The sequence below is a fragment of the Triturus cristatus genome, chromosome 4_1, assembly GCF_964204655.1.
Source record: "Triturus cristatus chromosome 4_1, aTriCri1.1, whole genome shotgun sequence".
NCBI lineage: Eukaryota > Metazoa > Chordata > Amphibia > Caudata > Salamandridae > Triturus > Triturus cristatus.
The window spans coordinates 131,972,975-131,994,968 of NC_140585.1; the positions used below are offsets into that span (position 1 = coordinate 131,972,975).

The window sequence follows — 21,994 nt, forward strand, 5'->3', positions numbered from 1 at the left end:
CAACTTAAATGGCATCACTGATATATATAGTTGAGCGCTCATAGGACTATGGAATTACTAGCCCCCCCAAAGGAACCACTAAACTCTCTTTTACAAGTAAAATATGTCAACAGCTTAAGCAGCTCCTACTTCGTTTAGCCTGCCTTTGCTAGAATTTTAGCAGTGTACGTTCTTCCAGGGTCTCAGACGAACAGCCTAGAATATTATGATAAAAACAATAAAATACTGAGTTTGTTCGAGACATAACAAGAGTGACATTCTGGATATGATCTTTGCAGGAGCCTTTCAACAAAAATCAAACCCTCAAATAACCATAACTTTATATCTGCTCACCCATCACCATTTGATGGTGCTCATAGCATTATGAGAAGCTCTTTTTACTGGGCTTCTTTATGCCACAATCATTCCTATCAATAATATTCCTGTAATACACTGATACTGTCTTTTAACCAGGTATGATTTGGTTGAATGATTCTCTGTAAATAAGAAACTCATAAAACATATTTATTTACAATTAATCTAATCATGAATCTGTGGAAATGAAAGAAGTCTCGTAGACAGGGTCTGTAGTTGTAGTTTATTTCTTGGTTGTATCCTTACAGGTTCTTTTGTAAGTCTTAATGTAAGCCCCACCAGGAGCAGCCTCCTGGCCACTCAGCCCATCTTCCACAACTGCCACCCTTCCAAGTCCCAACATTCCCAACATTCTACATGACATCACATAGCTAGGGAGAACAGCAGGGCAAGGGAAATGCACTACATTAAAAGCAGATCACTATATATCGCCCCCCTTTAAATATTAATAAAATGAATTAGCACACAATTCTATAAATGCCACAAAAGAAGATAAACATCTAGCAAGAAATATACTGTAAATATAATAATAAGTAAGTATAATCAAATAACAAGAAATATAGAATTCTATGTAAAGGGGGAATCCTCCTCCCTAAACAAATGGCAGGACCAGGGAATATTAGATGCCCTCTACTGCATACACACTTCACCTACTGGACAGGGGGAATCCTCCTCCCTATACTGACTATTGCGCATAACCAATTAAAATAAGAATGTTATGTGACAAATAGAGGTAACCATCAAACAGCTAAATAAAATATAAAAGGGTAGCCAGATTGTAACACTATTGCTAGGGACAAATGAAAACCGTTTAGGGAATCAGTGTAAAGGGTGTGCACTACCCTCACTGTATATTAAAAAATAGAGTGTGTGAAGACCAGCTCCAACACACAAAGACCCACACAAAACCAATCAAAGCCTAGTACCCTAAAAATATCTAGATGGGGAACCTCAACAAATAACTATCTCGCTTAATGAATGAAACTTGAGCAAATTCACGAGTTAAGAAAATTGAATTACACTATAGAATTCAATCCAGTCCATGGCGTGACAGGGAAACCCTCAATCAGTCATTTCATTAAATGGCAACACATAAAATGGTGGCATTACACATATAAACACGACCAATAACCTAATAAGCAACAGGATAGTATGGCATTTTACAGTAGAGAAAACATACATTTGAAAATAATTGATAATTGACTCTGGTGAGCGACTAGTATTAGAAATACACCGTTGAAAACTTGCATCAGCCAAATTACTGATGGAGGACAGTTCCACCTACACACTGTTGAACAGTACCAGTCATATTTTCATTTTTCCTCCACATTGTAGTTCGTATTCGTTAAAACGACAAGAAGCATTGTAGAAACTTATCTTTACCGCTGGCATTACCAGTCAATCATATTGACAGCAGCTTGAAGAGAAACCTTGGCACAACAATCCAACACTGCACTCGTGAAAAGAACTGGTCCGATAAGACTTCCAAATATGTTTTGCCCGTTTTTTCATACTCCAATTTCTTGAAATACCGTTGTGAAACAAGAAGAAGAAGAAGACAAATAGATCCTCTCACAAAAAGAGCACGTAATCTCTGCTCTCGCGGTGACGTTCAAGTCAGCGAAATGCTTCAATTAACTTTATTTAAACCGCCAGCATAGGAAGCAGACGTGGTTGGCAAAACACACGGTTGGCAAATTGAACATCTGCAATTGTCCCCCGCAAGATGGCGGCACGTTCGGCACGCATTACCGTATGGCTCTCGGCACGTTGGATCAGCAAACGTCCTTCAGAAGCAAGACATTCAGCGCGAGCAACCAAGCCAGGTAAGTGACGCGCGCCCAATTCGAAATTTAAACAGCAGAATGACGGTTTTGAGACTCTGTTTGCCCTAATTTAAAATGTTCCAAAATTGCCGCAAAAGGAAGAACTAACACGAAGTTGCACAGACACCGATCACCGATCTTCATTTGCAGCCACGAGCATCCAGTTATTTTCGTGTTAAGCGCCTCACAACACAGGCTCAAACACTGCGCCAGCACTACAACATGGCATACAACAGCATAGCGTCTCTTAAAATAATTGCTTAACCATAACGGTATCGCTTCTCACAGATGCTTTATGCTTCTTATGATTAAAATTCCAGAAACGCTGATCCTTTGATACAGGTTACGTTGTAACACAACATCCGCCGCAATTCTCTTTCGTGGCAACCAGAACACAAGCGCAATTATCGTTTGCCTCGGGGATGCTCACCAGCCAACACCGAGGTCAATGATTGAAAATCCATGCAATAAAGTTATGAACACCGAGATCGATGTTTGCCCCCGATGCTTCTTAAGTGTCATCACACACTGAGGCACGTTGCAGGCTAATGGAACAACCAAGGTTAGCGTATCTCCAAACTTTAGGTTTTGAAACGTACTTCACAACGGTGCTACATCTCACAGTCACACATCACATGTGTTATAGCTTTCCAATATAACAGATGGTTCGTAGCTTCACGTTGTTACACTTTAAAGGTGAAGATCTCTCATCTCATAACGCCAGTTGTCATCATTTTACTTTTGAGTTGGATCTTGCCCCCTACGTTATTTAATTACCACTGGCTCTTGACCTTGATCTTCACAGCTGAATATGGCACTCTAAAGTCTTTAGGCTCACTCTCAGTTGCCTCACGAATTATTCACAGCTTGCCACAATTCATATTTAAATCGGTAAAACGCCATAATTTCTCTGCACATTAAATGAATCTGGCCTCTTTAGTTTCTTGGGCGACCGATCTTGGGGTCACTGGTGGGGCAGGTGCCAGATAATTTTAATATTCAAAAATTCAAAATTAGTACCTTAGATGCAGATTCAAAATTTTCACCTTTTCACACGTAAATTCTTCTCCAATCGTCGCCAATGTGGAAATAAAAGAAGTCTCGTAGACAGGGTCTGTAGTTGTAGTTTATTTCTTGGTTGTATCCTTACAGGTTCTTTTGTAAGTCTTAATGTAAGCCCCACCAGGAGCAGCCTCCTGGCCACTCAGCCCATCTTCCACAACTGCCACCCTTCCAAGTCCCAACATTCCCAACATTCTACATGACATCACATAGCTAGGGAGAACAGCAGGGCAAGGGAAATGCACTACATTAAAAGCAGTTCACTACAGAATCATTTACGTAGTCGGCGATAAGCCAAGATCCAGCTTGATGATGAACACCTCTGGGGAAGTACCACCATGATGGGTGCATTTACAGATGCATGGGATGAGGGTCATTAGCATGTGGAGAGGCACCAAGGCGAAGGGGGTTGGGATGAAAGAGAAAAGAAAAGAAACACTGGAGTGCTGGAAAGCCTCGTAGCAACTGCTTTTGGGGCTGGAAATACGTGGCGTCCAAGGCTGGACTGACCGTAGCAGGCACTGGGTGTTTCCCCGGTGGGCCGCCAGGGTGGGGGCAGGTTTTCAGCCAAGGGGGGGCCGTTTTTGTTACCGGGGGTCGGCAATATCGGCTCCCTGTAACAAATTGGCCGAAACCGGTCCTAACAAACAGCTCGGCCGCACCCCCCCTCCCCTCAAGGGGGGCTGGCCAAGCAGTTTGCCAGGGACGGTTTCTGTTCCCAGTCCGGCCCTGGTGGTGTCCCTCAAACTGGACTTAGGGTGGATGACGCAATGTGATGGGTTCTATTAAAAAAAAAAAAAAAAGGATTCACCTTATTGTTATCATCATCACAATAAAGAATTTATTCCACAAATTCATTCATATAATATTCTACATTGAATGGGGTCTTCCGCTTTGTTACTGCATATTAAAGAAAAGAAGGCACACGCTTTGAAAAGCATGTCCTTACCATTCGTCATAAGTTATAATTCTTATGACGAATGATAAGGACATGCTTTTCAAAGCGTGTGCCTTCTTTTCTTGAATATGCAGAAACAAAGCGGAAGACCCCATTCAATGTAGAATATTATATGAATGAATTTGTGGAATCATTTTGCTGAAAAAATAATGAGAATCGTTATTGCATTAAAACCCTTATTAGAATTGTGGGTAATGTATAATTATTCTTATTCGATTACTTACACAACTTAAATTTCACATCAGCTTGAATGTACTTGTTGTACAAAAACATACAAGGTTCAAGGTTTCGTTCAGGTTCAAAAGGAAATCAGCAATGGTCAGTAAATTATTAAGAGGTTTTTCAGAGAAAGCCATCAAATCAAAAGGTAACACCTCAAAAGGTTAATGGGCCAGATGTACGACCAGTTTTTGCGTGCGCAAACAGGTCTGCGACCCGTTTGCTCACGCAGAAACCTACATGGCCATGTAAAAGCTCTATTTTGCAACTCGCAAAAATTGCGACTTGCAAAATTGTGTTGTCATGATTGCCGGTTCGGGGGCACTCAAACTACAATCATGGCTGCAGGTTGAAGAAGCGCATGCGCATGGATAGGTCGTGCACATTAAAACCCAGCCTCTCCCGTGTGAATGCACTTCGCGTTCCAGCATTTGCTCGCTTACCTGTGTCACATCCGGTGGGTCGCGCCCCTTCACTTCCGCGTCTTGTTACGTGTCGAGTTCCTCCAACAGGTTGTCTTTGCCTCGGCTCCTCGCCAGCCCGGGTCCTGGATTTCCTGCAAAAAAAGAAAAGAAACACATTATTGACTCTCAAACCGTGGTTATGGTAACAGTGCGTTGCGCTGCTCATTACTTTATTTTATGTTTATTCGTATCCTCTCGCTCACCTGATTTGGGTATTAGGACTGTTCAGAGCACTGCTCCTTCTTTTTAATTGTCTTGACGAACCTACAAGGAATTTAATGAGAGAACCAGAAATAGAGAAAACATTTGTTTGTTATGCATTTGCTTACCTTCACAAGAAGTATAGTTTAGTGAATTCTGTTACAAAGGTGGGCAAGTTACATTCACTTAAAATCACATGCGGACTCCCAGTTAACCCATTTCCCTATTGAAATATTTCTTTACGTTTTACAGCTGAAAACAGACGTTGGTACACTACAACACTCCTCTATTTTCCTGAGATTGAAGAAGGGACTTTTAGGTAAAGGCAGAACCTGCATAAAACTCAAGTATAATCGGTGTGTCATGGTTGTTTCCTAATGTATGTTCCTTCTTATCTACAGCCTTTTTTTTCAGCTTGACGTACTCCTGCAGTTCCTGGGTAGCGACGAGGGATTGTCCCCCCCCTTCCAAAACCGTGCAGTGAATTCTCTACCTCTTTCTGAAATAATTTTAGAAGGTAAACCATGTAACTGTACTGCATTATGAAGAAAAATGGAGCTTCTGAGGGCACTTTAAACAATGAGATAAAATTAGCCATTTTTGATAAGAGGTCTACTATAACACAAATTGTGTTGTAACCGCCAGCTGGTGGTAGATTAGTATTCAAATCTATACTAATCGTATGCCATAGAGTACGTGACGTTGGAAGAGGCCATAATCCAGTTGGAGCATGGTGTGTGCCTTTTTGACGTGCATAGAGCATTTTAGAATATATTCTGACATTTTTATTCATAGAATCCCACCAAATTGTTTTTCAGTCAGACACTGTTTTGAATATTTCTGAATGCCCAGAGAATGGAGAATATATGCATCCAACCTAGTACTTGTTTGTAGGAAAGTGGGTTTCTGTTGCAGTTTATCCCCCCCCACACCCCCCATTTTGCCAGACTACTGATGCATTTTGACTTGATGTACCCTGGGTTCCTGCCAATCAGGTTCCTAGGGCTTGTGTTCTTTCCCCAAAACTACCCCAATTGGCATCTCTGGCCACAGGTCAGCTCCTAGTAAATGGTACCACAGATACCCAGGGCACTGTGACCAGGGAAGACCTCTAAGGGCTGCAGCACTTATGGTGCCACCTTTAAAGGCGCCGTACTTACGTGTAGACACACGTACACACACACGTACACACACACACACACACACACACACACACACACACACACACACACACACACACAACCCCCCCCGAATGGCATAGATCAGTCACCCCTCTAGCTGGGTGCACTATACCAGTGGTGAGGGTACACGTGCATGAGCCCTCTACCCCTGCAGTATCTAAGTCCATTCTTAGACTTTGTAAGTGCAGTGCTGCCATTAAGAGTATATGGTGCTGGGAGTTTCTCATTACGAACTCCACAGCACCATAATGGCTACAATGAAAACTGAGAACTTTGGTATCAAACTTCTCAGCACATTAATCCCACATTGATGCCAGTGTGGGAGTTAATGAAAAATGGACACAGAGGGCATCTTGAAGATGCCCCCTGAAAACGACCTACTACTTGTGTCCTGACTGAGTGGCTGCATTCAGCTGCCACTAGCAGACATGTTTCTGGACCCCTGGGTCGAGAGCCTGCTGCTCTCTGGGGCCTGAAACAATGCACATCCTGGACGAGGTGCCAAGCCTCCTCCCCCAGGATGGGCAGGGTTCACGAAGGGAAAGCTTCAAAGGCTTGCCTCCTTTTTGATCTTCCCCAGGCCACTTGCTGCTTTCAGCAACTGGTCCCCACTGGTTCTGACACCCACTTTTGGCGAGAGAACCGGAGGGAAAAACAAGTGAGGAAGAGAGGTGTGCCCACCTCTGCCAACTCCACCACTCTGGTGGGGGAGGCGAGGTGAAGCACAACTCTCAGTCCACGCCCTCTTGAAGATGGAAGGGACTCAGCTAACCAGGGACAGGCTCATGCCCCCCTCCCACTGGAGGGTGGCATAATAGGGGGTGTACCAACCCCAGGGAAGGGACCCATTGGTCCCGACCTTTTACCTACCTGTAACGCCCCATAATCTAGTATTTAGTGGCACCCCTGAACCTTGCTTCTTCAGACAACAACCTGCAACATGAAAAAAAGATGAAGGACCGAACAGCCGTGCCAAAGCTAACTTGAGGAAGATGCCGACTGAATTGGCCCCAGCCCTACCGGCCTGTCTCCACCTCGAACCTGATCCTGCCAAATCCCGGTGTGTCCTGCAGCCAACAACCTCGAAAACCCCGGAGGACCTGCCTGCCTTCAAACACAAAGACTTTGTCTCCCATGAACCCCGGATTTGTTCACCTGCAACCTCTGGCTCCGGCCGGATATCGCGAATTCGCCCCATTCTGCACCTGCTGTCCACGGCCCAAGCGTGAGTGGGCAAACACCATGAGGAGGTCACCCCGGCGATTCTGATCCGGCGACCCCAGACCTGCCTTAAGTCTCCAGCCGACGCCTGCAGCCTAACCGCGACCAGGAGCTGGTGAGAAGATCCAACCCCAAAAGACACCCCTGCACCCGACGCCCCACAGCCTTGTGTGCGCAAACCAATGGTGCCTAGCCAACCCCTAACTTCCCAACTTACCTCTGGAAGTAGTGGTCGCACCCAGAAGACCTTCGTCCCCGAGCCTGCAGTGTCTTTCCAAACCAGAGGTTCTCCATTGACACCAACAGGGCGCCTGAAGTCGAAACAACACCCTGCACCCGGCCGCCCTAGTGCTGCTGAGGGTGCACCTTTGGTGCTAATCTGTATCCCCATTTGGCCTGAGGTAAACCCCAGGAGCTTTGCTCCCACACCCCAGTGGCTTGCTTGCCAGCAGCCACCATCCGGAGGCCCACTATCCCCCATTGGATAACATTGGGCCTCAGCATTTTGCACCCGGCCGCCCTGGTGCCGCTGGGGGTGTAACGAGAGTGCATCCTTAACCCTGGTTCTAACCCCAGAAGCTCAAATCCAAAGATCGATTACTCACCTGGTAACGTTAACTTAATTTCTCACCATAGGAATCCATTGACTGTTTTTCTCTGAAAATTTTTCTAAGTACGGAGTTGATTTGTATGGAAACCAGAAAAATAACAATTGTGCAAAACTGATTTTACTTACCTTTTCTCTAGGAAATGTCCCAGTGTGATATCTAGGCATATCCACTGAGTAGAAATAGTAATCTAGAAAGTAATCTCAAACGTAACATAAAAGTTACTTACCTGTAACTTTCATTGCAAAGTTGATACAAAGTATATGTACAGTATTGCATTACCAGTAATTCAAACTGTAACCATTTCAAAGTACATTTACAATTGTATTTCAAACTGTATATTTACTGCACAGTATTTTTCAACTTACCTGTGTCAGGCTTGCTTGGTTCTAGAAAATAAAATAACTAAAAGAATATATTTATACAAAACCAATAGGTCTGAAGTTCAGTCTTTGAGTGTGTGAAATCATTTGCTGATTGAGTGGGTACAACATGTGCTTAACTCTGTTCTCGGATACTGCCTTACTGCTCGACCAGACTACAACAAATAGAGAGTAAGGTTCTATCTAACTTTGCCTCTGCCTGCCTTTGGGGTTCCACTGGACTCTGTGCACACTATATCCAACTTTGGTGTAGTATAAACAGAGTCAGCTTCCTACATTGTTCTCTTAATTTCTTGTTTGGCAAAAAGAGACAGGAGTTCTGATATAAAAGACCACTCTGTTGGTGTTGTTGGGGTCAGAAAGCCTTTCTTTCATATTGATATCCCGACGTTGTGATAAAAGAGTGGTGTAGAAATCAGTGTCACCTTGCGTACAGGCTATCACTTTTTCAGAAGCAATAATGTTAGAGAGCATACCTTCAGGTTTATCAGAAGAGAATCCAAATCGTGATAACAGGTCTGAATTTGTTTGGTACCGGGACAGTAGGTAATTATACGTTCATATTCACAAAAACAATCAAGCCACCTCATTTGACGTGTTGTCAAGGCTTTCACCGTGCCAAAGACCTGTAACTTTTTGTGGTCTGCATAGATGGTTACCAAATGTTATGTTCCCTTTAAATTATGTCTCCATTCTTCAAACACTAATTTAATGGCAAGATGTTCCGTCTCTGCTATTGTGTAGTTTTGTTAAGCTGGAAGCAGCTTTTTAAAATGGAAGGCAATGGGATATAATTGACCGTCTTCTGAATGTTGTTGGAGTAAAACACCTCCAACAGCAACTTGTGACGCATATGCTTAAAAAACAAAATGGCTCATCTGAGTCAGGATGTGTTAAAATTGGTGCTGAAGTAACCTTAGTTTTTAAAGTTTGAAATGCTTGCAAAGCGTCTTCAGACCATTTGAAAAGCGGTCTGTAAAGTATGAAGACTCCGATAGGTAAGTGGAAAATCCATGCTTATTGTAGAAGTGGCACAGCACACCCGCACAAAGCAAAATCAAGACAGTAACTGACAATACTAGAACTATAGAACATGGAATAAGAAATGTACACGCAGGTACATAGTTCCAAGTTCTACAAGGAGAAAGAGCACAAGAAGGAAATGGTAACATGCTTAATGCCACACGTACAAAGGAAATCCTCCATATCTTATGAGACGAGTTGAACCCCATCGGTCACCAGAACCTCAGGGGACCCCTCACGTGCAAAAACTTCTTTGAAAAAGGAAATGATAACTTGAGTGGTGGCACTCGCTACAAATTTCCCTTCAGGCCATTTAGAATGATAATCAGTCATCGCAAGGGCAAAACGTGCATTATGAGGTAGATGATTAAAAGGACCTGAAATTTTGAAAGCCACTTTCTGCCAAGGAAAATCAGGCCATGAGACCGGTCTGAGAGGAGCAGAGGAAACTTTAAGCATTTTGTCACTGCTTATGCATTCAGGACATTCCCTAACAGCCATATCAACAATTTTGTCAAGTCCAGGCCACCAAAAATTGGCCCGGATAAGGCGTTTCATAGAGGACATACCAAGGTGTCCCTGGTGTGCAAGTAAAAGAATTTTCCTCTGCATGGAGACTGGAGGAATAATTTTTCCCCCTTTGAAAAGAAAACCACCATCTTCCTCAATATCATTTGAGACTTGGCAAAACGGGGCAAAATCAGCAGTGGTAGATTTATCTTTGTTTTTGCATTTGTCACCCCGAGTGGGACGGGTATGCCCAGACGTGGGTCCCGTGCTCTCCATGCCACTGGAATCAAGCTATCCTGGCTGAAGAGGGGTGAAACCCCGAAACCGGTCCTAGGATGCTTGTTTCCAGTCCAGGGAGGACCTGGCTTGGCAGTTCGGGCTGGACTGTTCCCATGAGGCACAGGGTCAAGATTGATTTGCATATGGCTGGGTCCAAACTGGAATGGCATGGTGAGCAAAAAAATTATGGATTTAGGTCTAGATCTCTGTACTGGGGTGAATGTATGACATTGTTCTGCATTCTGTCCATCAACTGTTGTTTTTAGATTTATCTTTAGGCCAGCGCTTTTTCAAACAGTCATAAAAAAAAGAGACACCGCATCATTTTTCATTTCATTCATCCACTCAGATTCAGACAAACTAGTGAATTCTTCTGAAACAAAATCGTTGACAGTAGCAACTATGTCTAACTCCTGTTCATCAAAAAAAACACAATCATCAGAACAGGGTAATCTGGAAAGGAAATCGGCAGTAACGTTGTTCCTGCCAGGGACATACATAACTTAAAAATCATACTCTTGTAGTCTGGAAGGGAGACGTGCAATACGAGCAGTAGAATTCCATCCCCCTCCCGGGGATAAAATACCAATGAGTTGTTTATGATCAGTCCTGAGGAGGAACCTGCTTCCCCACACATAGTTGCGAAAATGCTCTATGGCCCAAATACATGCCAATAACTCCCTCTCAATCACTGCATACCTTCTTTCAGTAGTCAATAAGGTTCTAGATGCAAACACAACACACCACTCTTCCTTTCCAGAGCACTGACTTAGTACTCCTCCCACACCAGAACAGCTAGCATCGACAGTGATAATGCACTTTTTATTCAAACAAAAGGACTTGAGAGTGGGGGCCTTCACAATCTCACTTTTGATTTGTTTGAAAGCTGTTTCCTGTCTGTCTGACCAGACAAACTCAGTAGATATTCTTGTTAACTCTCTGAGAGGCTCCATCTTGGTGGCAATATTTTGTATAAACTTACTATAGTCTTCGCATAGGCCAGCAAATGAGAGATGTTTTTCTCTGTTGTCTGGTGAAGGTGCATTTATAACTGCCTCGACCAAAGATTTTTTGGGTACCACACCTTTACCTGAGAGGGTGTGACCTAGATACTCTACTGATTTGCAGAATATTGTCTTGGAAACATTTCACAAATTTTCCACTATCTAAAACAATGTGGTACATAGCTCTTTGAAATACGGATGCTGCCATGAGGAGTGATGAAAGAGGTAAAGTGCTTGGAATCTTCTGTGAGCTCAATTTGGTGGTACGCAGAGTGCAGATCAAGAGTGGAGAAAATGCATGCACCATCCAACATACACACCATCTTGTTAATATTGGGGAGTGGGTGGCAATCAGAAACCAAATTGGCATTAAGCGCTCTCATATCAACACACAACCTAATTCTTCTGTCAGGCTTCTGTGCTAAAACAATGTGTGAAACCCATTCGGATGATTCAATCTCTTCGATAATTTCCTCTAACCATATCATCCAACATAGATTTCAATTCGGTTCTGATAATAATAGGAACTCCTGTTTGACGGGTACCGAACCTTCTCTTACTTTTATTTTATGACTGAAACCATTAAGTTTACCGAGCTTTTCGGTGAACACATCAGGAAAAAGTAAAGTAAAATCTTCAACATTAGAAGCAATAATCGCAAGAACAGATACTGGTTCTTTTTCCCTGGGATTTGACACAATACCAAGTTTGGCCTGATCCCGCCATCCCAGCACATTCACACCTTTGAATGTTACATAAAGATTAATAAAAGCACTGCTTTCTTTGAAATTAATGAGAACCTCTTTGAAACATATGAAATCAATCTTAGAACCATCAAAATGTAGTGCTACAATATCAGGTTTGCATAAAGAGGTTATGTCAATTAAATTTCCAAAGGTTTCTAAACAGAATTCCTTTGTGATAATAGTCCAAGGTGACCCAGAATCTGCCAAAAGCTCAAGTTTTCTTCGAAGAATACAAACCATACATTTTGGTGGACCAATCTTGTCAGGTTCTGAAATGTCAAAAGAGTCTCGAATAGAAACAACAATACCGGATTCTAGCTCAGACTGAATATCTTAACCCACGGATAAATCATAAGAGATAGTAGAGATTTTCCCTTTGGAATAATTTGAAGATGAAACAGAAGAAGAACTCCTCTTGGTATTTGTATCCTTGCACATCTTGGAAAAATGTCCTATGCATCCACATTTACTACACTCTTTCCTAATCGCAGGACATCATGGGAAAGAAGCAATGTGACCAGGATTACTACATCTATAACAGTAACAAAGAAATTGAATTGACTTTACTATTCAAATTTGTATTTAATGTACCTTTGGAAGTGCTGGGCACAACACTGTTAACTTCACTTGAAATAGAAAGTTTATTCTCTTTATTGAGGGATTTCATCCACTTTTTCGACTGTTCTAAAGCTTTGGCAGTGCCGATAGCTGTCTCCAAATTAGGATCACCTAAGATCCACAGTTGTTCTTGGGCTTTCTCACTTCTCACATGAACAATGATTTGATCCCTGATCATTTCATCAGTGATCAAACCAAAGTTACAGTGCAAAGATAAAGCACGAAGAGCAGTAAGAAAATCATGGAAACACTCTCCCTCTTCCGGAGCCCTAGTGTAAAACTGAAATCTATTTAACGCTACACTGGTAGTGGGTTTAAATCTGTTTTCAATGCGTAAAACAGCTTCATCATAAACATTATGATCACCACCAGACCTTACTGGAGGAAGAGTCCTGTAAACTACCTGACCTTCAGATCCAAAACAATGAAGAAAAATATTCTTCTTTCTCTCAGCAGACATGAGTTCACCGTCAATAGCTTTTAAATATGTAATAAATTCAATACCACAATCAGAGATCCTGTGCGGTGGTAAGGACATGGCATTTACTGGATCAAAGACATCTTTAAAATCCACATACTGTGAGGGAATATCTGGCACAGTATCTAAAGTGACTGCACAATGTAAAGGTGCAACCCACTCTGTTTCCGAATCATGATACCATTTGGTTCAACAATAAATGCCATCAAGAGTCATTGTTCTATTCTCCCAATCTATTGTAGGGTTATGTGTGGTTAACCAGGCACCCCTAAAAATACACTGATGGTTGGGTTGTCAATAAGGTCAAAAACTAGACATTCAGTATGTCCATTGGAACAAACGAGGGTGAGTGGAAATGTCTGATGTTTGATGAGACCTGAAGATAATGCAGAGCCACCTACAGCTCGCACCGGCTAAGGCTCATCTTTTAAAATTTTAGGGATTCCCAGTGAACTAGAGAGACTAAGGTAAAAAATGTTGCCGGTTGCAACAGAATCGATTAACAGTGATAACACATGTGTTTGTTGAGTTGTTAATATAAGTGTAACTTGAGTGGTAAAATGGCCAGGGATTCTGCTAACAGTATTTGCTAAGTATTTGGAGATCTTAGGGATGACCTCTCACGACTCGACCGCCTCCATTCCAGTCGGGAGTTCTAGTTTTTCAAAGAGGAATCAATAAGATTGGTAGTAGCCACTATCTTTTTTGATTTAGATTTTGTTGGGCATTCTTTAGCGAAATGCCCAGATTTTCCACAATATAAGCATAACTGTAATGTTCTTCTTCTCTCTTTTTCTTCAGTTGTTAGTGGCCCTTTCATTCCACCTATTTGCAAGGGTTCTACTTCTGATCATTTAAGTTTTGGTTTTTAAGATCTGTTCTTAGTGAAAATGGTTTTAAAATCGTGTTTTGATTTTTTTCTCCTTTTCTCTCACCTAACCTATGGTCTAGTCTTACCACTAGATTGACAAAATCAGAATAATCATCTGGTACATCAACTATGTGAGATAGTGCATCTTTCAGACTGTCATTTAACCCAGGATAAAAAAGAGAAGTGCTTTTGTCTTTGGGCCGTTGTCTCAGTGAGGAGTCTATTAAAGGTAGTAACATATGTTAGTAAGTCTTTATATCCTTGTTTAAGATTTAATAATTCAATATCACTAGCTTGCATAAAGACATGCTTAGCAAATAAACGAGTCTTGGCTGCCTTGAAAGCTGGCCAGTTATAAAGAATCGGGTCATTCCTGTCTATGAGAGGTATATACCAATTTGCCGCCATCCCACCAAGGTATGATAGTACAAACGCTACTTTGCCGAATCTGTGGGAAAATATTGCGGTTTACATATAAAGTGCAGCTGACACTGACTAAGGAATATAGCAAACTTTGAACTATCACCCAGAAAACGTTGAGGCACGGCTAGGGGTACTGAGGTGGGTATAGTTACAGTTACCTGTACTTATTTAACAGGATTACTACTACTTTGCAGAGGGAACATGCTTGTGCGTATACTAAAACCAAAAGATGCTTTCTCTATTTTTGGAAGTGGAATATCCCATGGTTTCCCTCTGGGTTTAAAGTATCAATTTTCTACGTATTTCCTCATTTTCTGCACATAATTTGCGCATTTCTAATTGCAATGACTGCAACATATATGAGCTACGTATTGATTAGCTGATAAATCAGCTGCTAAAGCTTGGGCCATATCCTGAATATTAATACGTTCGGAATCGCGGTCCATATCTCCAAGAGGGATGAGTTTTTGTGGCTTGGCCTTCTCGCAAGTAAAGTCAACTGAAAATCCAGTTTTCCCCTTCGGGGGATGCTAGAACCAGATACCTCCTAAAACCCATTTCAGCTACAACGTTTAGGTAAAGACAATGAGCTGTGGAGTATCACCAAGGGAAGGGGGTTGGGATGAAAGAGAAAAGAAACACTGGAGAGCTGTAAAGCCTCGTAGCAACTGGTTCTGGGGCTGGAAATACCATGGCGTCCCTCTAACTGGACTTCTGGTGGATGACGCTAGGGTGAATGGTTTCTATAAAAAAAAACAATAAAAAAAAGGAAGGACAATTTCACCTTATTGTTATCATCATCACAATAAAGTTTTATGACTTATGATGAATGATAAGGTCATGCCTTTCAAAGTTTGTGCCTTTTATTCTTGAATATGCAGGAACAAAGCAGAAGACCACATTCAATGTGGAACATTATATGAATCAATTTGTATAATCGTTTTACTGAAACAATAAAGAGAAACTTTACAGCATGAAAACCCTTATTAGAACTGTGGGCAATGTATAATTATTCTTATTCTATTACTTATACAACTTAAACAGAAACTTCACATCAGCTTGAATGTACTTGTTGTACAAAAACATACAAGGTTTCTTTCAGGATAAAAAGGAAATCAGCAATGTTCACAACATTTTTAAGGAGTTTATCAGAGAAAGTCATCAAATCAAAAGGTAACACCGCACGGATTAATATGTTTGTGTTTAACAAAGTCATCAAATGCAAGAAAGGAGATTCATCTCTCCCTTTCTTCTGAAAGTGGCGTTTTTTTATAAGAGTGCTCCTTTAAACATTTCCATCGTGCTCATGAACTCCAAAAATATGGTGAAATAAAACACAAAAGAAAATACTTTATCTCTCTTGCTACGAGCACTCGGGAGTGTCTTTAAGCAATAAATCATGGTTTGTTGATTTTTTCTTTTCTTTGCTTCAAGCTCTGGATCCGGAAGAAAAGCCCTGGAACTGGAAGAAGGGAAGCGGAAACTGATTGTAGCCCTCTGCGAGGAATAACTCTGGAAAACTGTCAGCCTGCAGTGCGATGCTGGATCTCAGGTATGTGGAGAGAAGAAGAGGCCAAGTGCTGCCCTACAAGAGGATGGCTTATTTATAGTCAGCTGTTCCACGTGTTTCCAAAAACATACGGAGATGTTAGTGCGGTGACAGTTGCCTCCTGTTCATGCGGACTTGCAGCTTAATCACGAGTAAGGAGTGTTACCCTGGGAGCCAGCTTGTGCATTTTACAACTGATTTTCACATTTTCAAACATGTGCACTGAATTTTACTGTTACTTTGTGCAATATAATAGAAATGCAAAAAAAAAAAATTTGAAAACTAAGAAATAAATAACTAACTGAATGTTGTTTCCTCATATGTGTTGTATGGTATATGCACACCTATTCTGCATTTAGGTTACTCAGGGCTAGGAGTACTGGAGATCATAACAGAAAGGCTTTTCCTGTGTGTGATCGCTGATGAATCCTCAATATTGACAAGTCACTAAGCCTACTTCCATATTCATTGTAATGGTATGGAAGATGCGACGTTACATTGCGGTGTTTACACCGCGATACATTTAAAATGCGGGCATTACAACGCAAGTCGTTACAACGACTTGCGCTTTAACGACTTGCGCTGTAGGGCGCTGGACTTAGGAATAGTATGATTTACTATTCTAACTCCTGTCTACGTACAGTAGGGAAGGTGTTGGAATAGTAAATCATACTATTCTTTAGGTTAGAGTGCCATCCAGAGCAAGTCATTGTAATGACTTGCGTTGTAATACCCGTGTTTTAAAGGTATTGGGGTGTAAACACCGCAATGTAACCGATGTTTCCCAATGGTATGGTTAGGCCGTGTGCGTCCACTGAAGTCTTTCTAGTTTTGATAATCAACAAAACCTCTTCAAACATTCACTGCACCTGAATGTTTTTACCCCTGTATGTATTTCCTGATGTCTTTGTAGGCCTGATAAGTGACTAAAGTTCTTCACACAATCAGGTCAATTGAATGGCTTTATCCATGCATGTTGTTTGATGCTCTTTTATGTTCTATTATGTGTGCTGATTGGCTAAAGCTCTTCACACATTCACTGCACTCGAATGTTTTTTTTCCTGTGTGTGTTCGCTGATGATTACTTGAAGAGTCAGTAAAACTACTGCCACATTCATGACAATGGTAGGGGTTTTCCCCAGTGTGTGTGCGCTGATGTTTCTTTAGGGCTGATTGCTGACTAAAGCTCTTCACACATTCACTGCATCTAAAGGGCTTTTCCTGTGTGTGTGTGTTCACTGATGCTTTTTTAGGTGTCCAGGGTAAATAAAGCTCTTCATACATTCACTGCACTTGAACGGCTTTTCCCCTGAGTGTTTTCGCTGATGAACCTTAATGATGAAAAGTCAATAAAAGCTTTGCTACATTCACTGTAAAATGTTTTTTCCTCTCTGTGTGTGTGTTTGCTGATGTCTTTGTAGGGTGGATAAACGACTAAAGCTCTTCACACATTCACTGCACTTGAATGGCTTTTCTCCGGTGTGTGTGGGCTTATGTTTTTGTAGGTGTGATAACTGACTAAAGCTCTTTGCACATTCACTGCACTTAAATGGCTTCTCCCCTGTGTGTGTTCGCTGATGAATCCTCAATGACGACAAATCAATAAAAGCACTGCCACATTCAATGCAATGGTACAGCTTCTCCCCTGTGTGTCTTTGCTGATGTTTTTGTAGGTGTGATAACTGACTAAAGCTCTTTGCACATTCACTGCACTTGAATGGTTTTTCCCCTGTATGTGTTCGCTGATGTATTTGTAGATGCGATAACCGTCTAAAGTACTTTGCACATTCACTGCACTTGAATGGTTTTTCCCCTGTGTGTGTTCGCTGATGAATCCTTAATGATGACGAGTCAATAAAAGCACTGCCACATTCACTGCAATTGAAGGGCTTTTCTCCGGTGTGTGTATGTTGATGTCTTTGTAGGTTGGGTAATTGACTAAAGGTCTTCACACATTCACTGCACTTAAATGGCTTTTCCCCTGTGTGTGTTCGCTGATGAATCCTTAATGATGAAGAGTAAATAAAAGCAGCACCACATTCACTGCAATTGAAGGGCTTTTCTCCGGTGTGTCTCTGCTGATGTTTTTGTAGGTGTGAGAACTGACTAAAGCTCTTTGCACATTCACTGCACTTGAATGATTTTTCCCCGGTGTGTGTTCGCTGATGATTCTTTAATGTTAAGGAACAACTAAAACTACTTCCACATTCATTGCAATTGTATGGTTTTTCCCCATTATGTCTTTGATAATGTACTTGTAGGTTTGCTAATCGACTAAAGCTCTTCAAACATTCACTGCACTTAAATGGCTTTTCCCCTGTGTGTGTTCGCTGATGAATCCTTAATGATGAAGAGTCAATAGAACCATTGCCACATTCACTGCAATGGTAGGGCTTTTCCCCAGTGTGTGTTTGTTGATGTCTTTGTAGGTTGGGTAATTGACTAAAGCTCTTCAAACATTCACTGCACTTAAATGGTTTTTCCCCTGTGTGTGTTCGATGATGAATCCTTAATGTTGAGGAACGACTAAAACTACTTCCACATTCATTGCAATTGTAAGGTTTTTCCCCATTATGTGTTTGATGATGTACTTGTAGGTTTGCTAATTGACTAAAGGTCTTCACACACTCACTGCACTTAAATGGCTTTTCTTCTGTGTGTGTTCGCTGATGACTTTGTAGGTTTGATGAATATCCTAAGCTACTTTCACATTCACTGCACTTGAACGGTTTTTCCCCTGTGTGGATTCGCTGATGGCATTGGAGCTGTGATGACGGACTAAAGAACTTTGCACATTCAATGCACTTGAATGATTTTTCTTCTGTGTGTGTTTGCTGATGAAGTTTTAGTAGTGATGACAAACTATAGCTCTCACTGCATGTGTGTGATTCTTCTTTCTTGGTTTCTGTCTGTGGGTAGGGTATATATTGGTCTACATCCCAAGACTGTGTTTCGTGAAGGGCCAACATGGCTGATAAAGCACTTGTGTTATTCTCACACTCCCTGTATGTGTGTGGTATTTTGCACGATTGTTTTCTGACTCAACAATAACGTGCCATAGCCACCAAATACTTACCACACTCATACAATCTATACTTTTCTTTAGGTGATTGTGCCATTAGATTGGACTATGGTTATGCACGCTTGCATGTAAGATTTATCTTGCTTCTGGCCAGTGAACATTGTGACAGTCCGTTGTATTGTAGATCGCATAACTCCTCTTATCTTTACCCTTCAGTTGTCTGGCTACACTCTGTTGTGCTTTTCTCTAGTTGCTGTGGGTTAGCCAGAAACAGTTAACAATACACCTAGAACACTGAATGATGGTCTGTTATTGCTTTAGAAAGCAGAGTACTGTGGTAACCACATCATACCATTCCCATGATCATGGCTGGTTTTGGAAACCAGTTTATACAGGAGGTGGTTTGCCAGTTTTCTTATCTAAATGTTCTAGAGGTCATTTCTTCGTCTAGTGGCGTGGAGGTGCGCAGCTCAGACTGTTTCATCCAATTAACTGCCCTGGACTGCTATTTCATGGATTGCCAGTTTATGTGCATGTTCCTCTGTTGCCAACTGCATCGATGTTTTCCTGAATACTGGAACTCGTTGTTTCTGCTATGTTTGCAGAGGTACAGCATTAGCTTCATTATTCATAATCATTTCATGCATTCAAGGCTTTTCTGTTGGATGTAAAGATATTCAGAATTATTAAATGTAAACATAATGGGATACAAATTCATAATGTTTAACTGATTGTCAAAGACATGTCTTCTTTACCGTCTTTAAAACATAGCAAGGAATATTTCAACATACATGGATATTTAACTAAAAGTTCTGTTGATCACATCACTTCAACTTCTGAAAAGGAGGCGCTTTAGCAGTGTTCACAGAGAAACTTGGTTAAAAACGGTGCTCACATAGCACCCCCATGCTAGAGGTACAGCTTTAGGCAGATACAAATGGACAAGTTTCCATTTATACAAACACTGATTGTGGAAAAAAAGAGGGATCAGGATGGCCTGCTGTTAATTCAGTAACTCTTCAGGAAGTATATAATAAAGGTAACTCTTCAGAAAAAATACAACAAAAGTTAACTCTTCAGCAAGTATATAACAAAAGTAACTCCATTCACACTTCCCAATGCTTTCCTGTTCACACAGGATCAGCTCAAATGACAACTCTGGTCTTTACCTTGCTGTTCAATAAGTCATATTTGATACTTGCAACAGCTCCTCTGGTTCAAGCATTTCTGGTTTCTGCTAACCTGGAAGATTGGAGCCTTATTGTGAGTGGAGGTAGGTTTGCTATCGCAACAACATCTGTCCATCTCCCTAAAACTAATGCAGCTTACAGGGCCTTGTTCTGGCCCTAAAAGACCACTCAAAAAAGTAAGTCTAGTTCTTCATAAAGTACATAAAAGTATGTAAGATGCAGCTCCTTCTAGGGCTTTTTTGTGAAACAGAAAGAGGGGTTCACTGTAATGCCCACCCATTACATAATACATGCAGATAAGGCAAACAAACATTGATTCATATCATTTAATATTCAACGATATCAGTCATTTAGTCCTTATAGAGAATCCATCACAACCAATAATTTACCGGACATATCCCTACAACAGATGTGTGCATATCAATCTTTTCCCCCCCCCTTTTTCTACCTTTACATGGTATCTGACTTAATGTTGTCTGTTTGGGGATCAGGATGCTACCTTGTGACTGAATGGGCATTTAGTAGAGTGGGAGGAGGTGTTCGTTGTCCCCAGGTGATGCACCATTTCCACCATGCCATATTTCTTATATGGAGGTTACCTCATTTCCTGTCCTTTAGGTTATCACACTCACTCTGCAGGGTTTAGCAGAAGCCCGATAGTCAAGACGCCATGGTTCTCGTTCCTTCTACAACACTTGTTGCAGACAAAGAGCCTGGTTTAGAGTTTGCTGGACAAGTTATTGCCTCAAAACAAGACAGATGTCCCAGCTGCCTTTTTACAAGGATATAATGCACTTTTATTAGGGCGGCCCGGATATCTGTCACTTTTGTGACGGAATAAACCATTCGGTGAAATCTAAATCAGCTCCTTGGTGTACACTGTATCCAGTGTGGCCTGCTGGACCTGAAAGATTTTGTTATTTGTGGGTCTCTCATTGATTTAAGGCCACCGTCATGCAGGACTTCTGTTAACTGTGCCTTGTGCAAATCTCCCTTCCAGGCAGTACTTCTGTCAGCTGTGCCTTGTGCAGATCTTTCTTCAAGGCACAGGCTTCTTTCCTCAATGATCAGTTCAAAGGTATGGTTAGGCAGAACTGGTCTAGGGCGTCTTCTTTGTTGGAATTCAACAGGTCAGGCCACAGAGCTCAAGCTGTGAGATGAAGGGAAATCTGTTTTTTTCTGAGCTCTGTGGAACATTGAGACAGTCCTACTGCATCCACTATTTACTACAAGACTCTGGGAGTTGAAGCTACAAGTACTGCTCCAAGGTACAATTCAACCAGTGTATCTGAATAGATCCTGCGAAATGGCAACTAGAGAATAAAGGTCCTACCTGTAACAGCACGTTGCAGAAAGCTTTTAAACAACTATCCGTCGCCAACATCTATCCTCTTTGGACATGGTGCGCCATTTTGCTATCAGATTCTAGCCCAGATACACACCCATATATTGTATTGCATGATGTTGGGCAGTTCTCACTCAAAAAGGGCCCTCCACAAATTGGTTGACATTTTCTTAAACCCCTGGACAGCCGTGCCAAAACACGGACCAACTACACACCCTCCACAGATTACCAATCTATTTTTCAGAATTTTGTAATCCAATCCAGACTTCAATCTTTCAAACCATCTACCAGCATCCAAACTCAAATCTTTCAATCTCTAATATTACCATCCTTGGAATTGCATGTGTCTGAGATTTGTGGAAGCACCACACTCTGTGTGCTCAACATTACATTGCAAAACCACCCCATGAGACTGGAAGAAAAGAACAATGACACGCACTGCACAAAACTGTATATAAA

General features: G+C 41.6%; 1 protein-coding gene across 2 annotated transcripts in view; it reads right to left on the minus strand.

The window, feature by feature from the left end:
- Nucleotides 1-15,274: 15,274 nt before the first annotated feature.
- Nucleotides 15,275-21,994, minus strand: part of LOC146847655 (uncharacterized) — a 28,085-nt gene continuing 21,365 nt past the window's right edge. For both annotated transcript variants that reach the window (XM_085651785.1, XM_085651784.1), the window contains exon 2: nucleotides 15,275-19,658. In XM_085651785.1, coding sequence (XP_085507911.1) covers nucleotides 17,346-18,947 — 1,602 coding nt within the window. In that variant the 5' untranslated portion in view covers nucleotides 18,948-19,658 and the 3' untranslated portion in view covers nucleotides 15,275-17,345. The remainder of the gene's footprint in view (nucleotides 19,659-21,994) is intronic.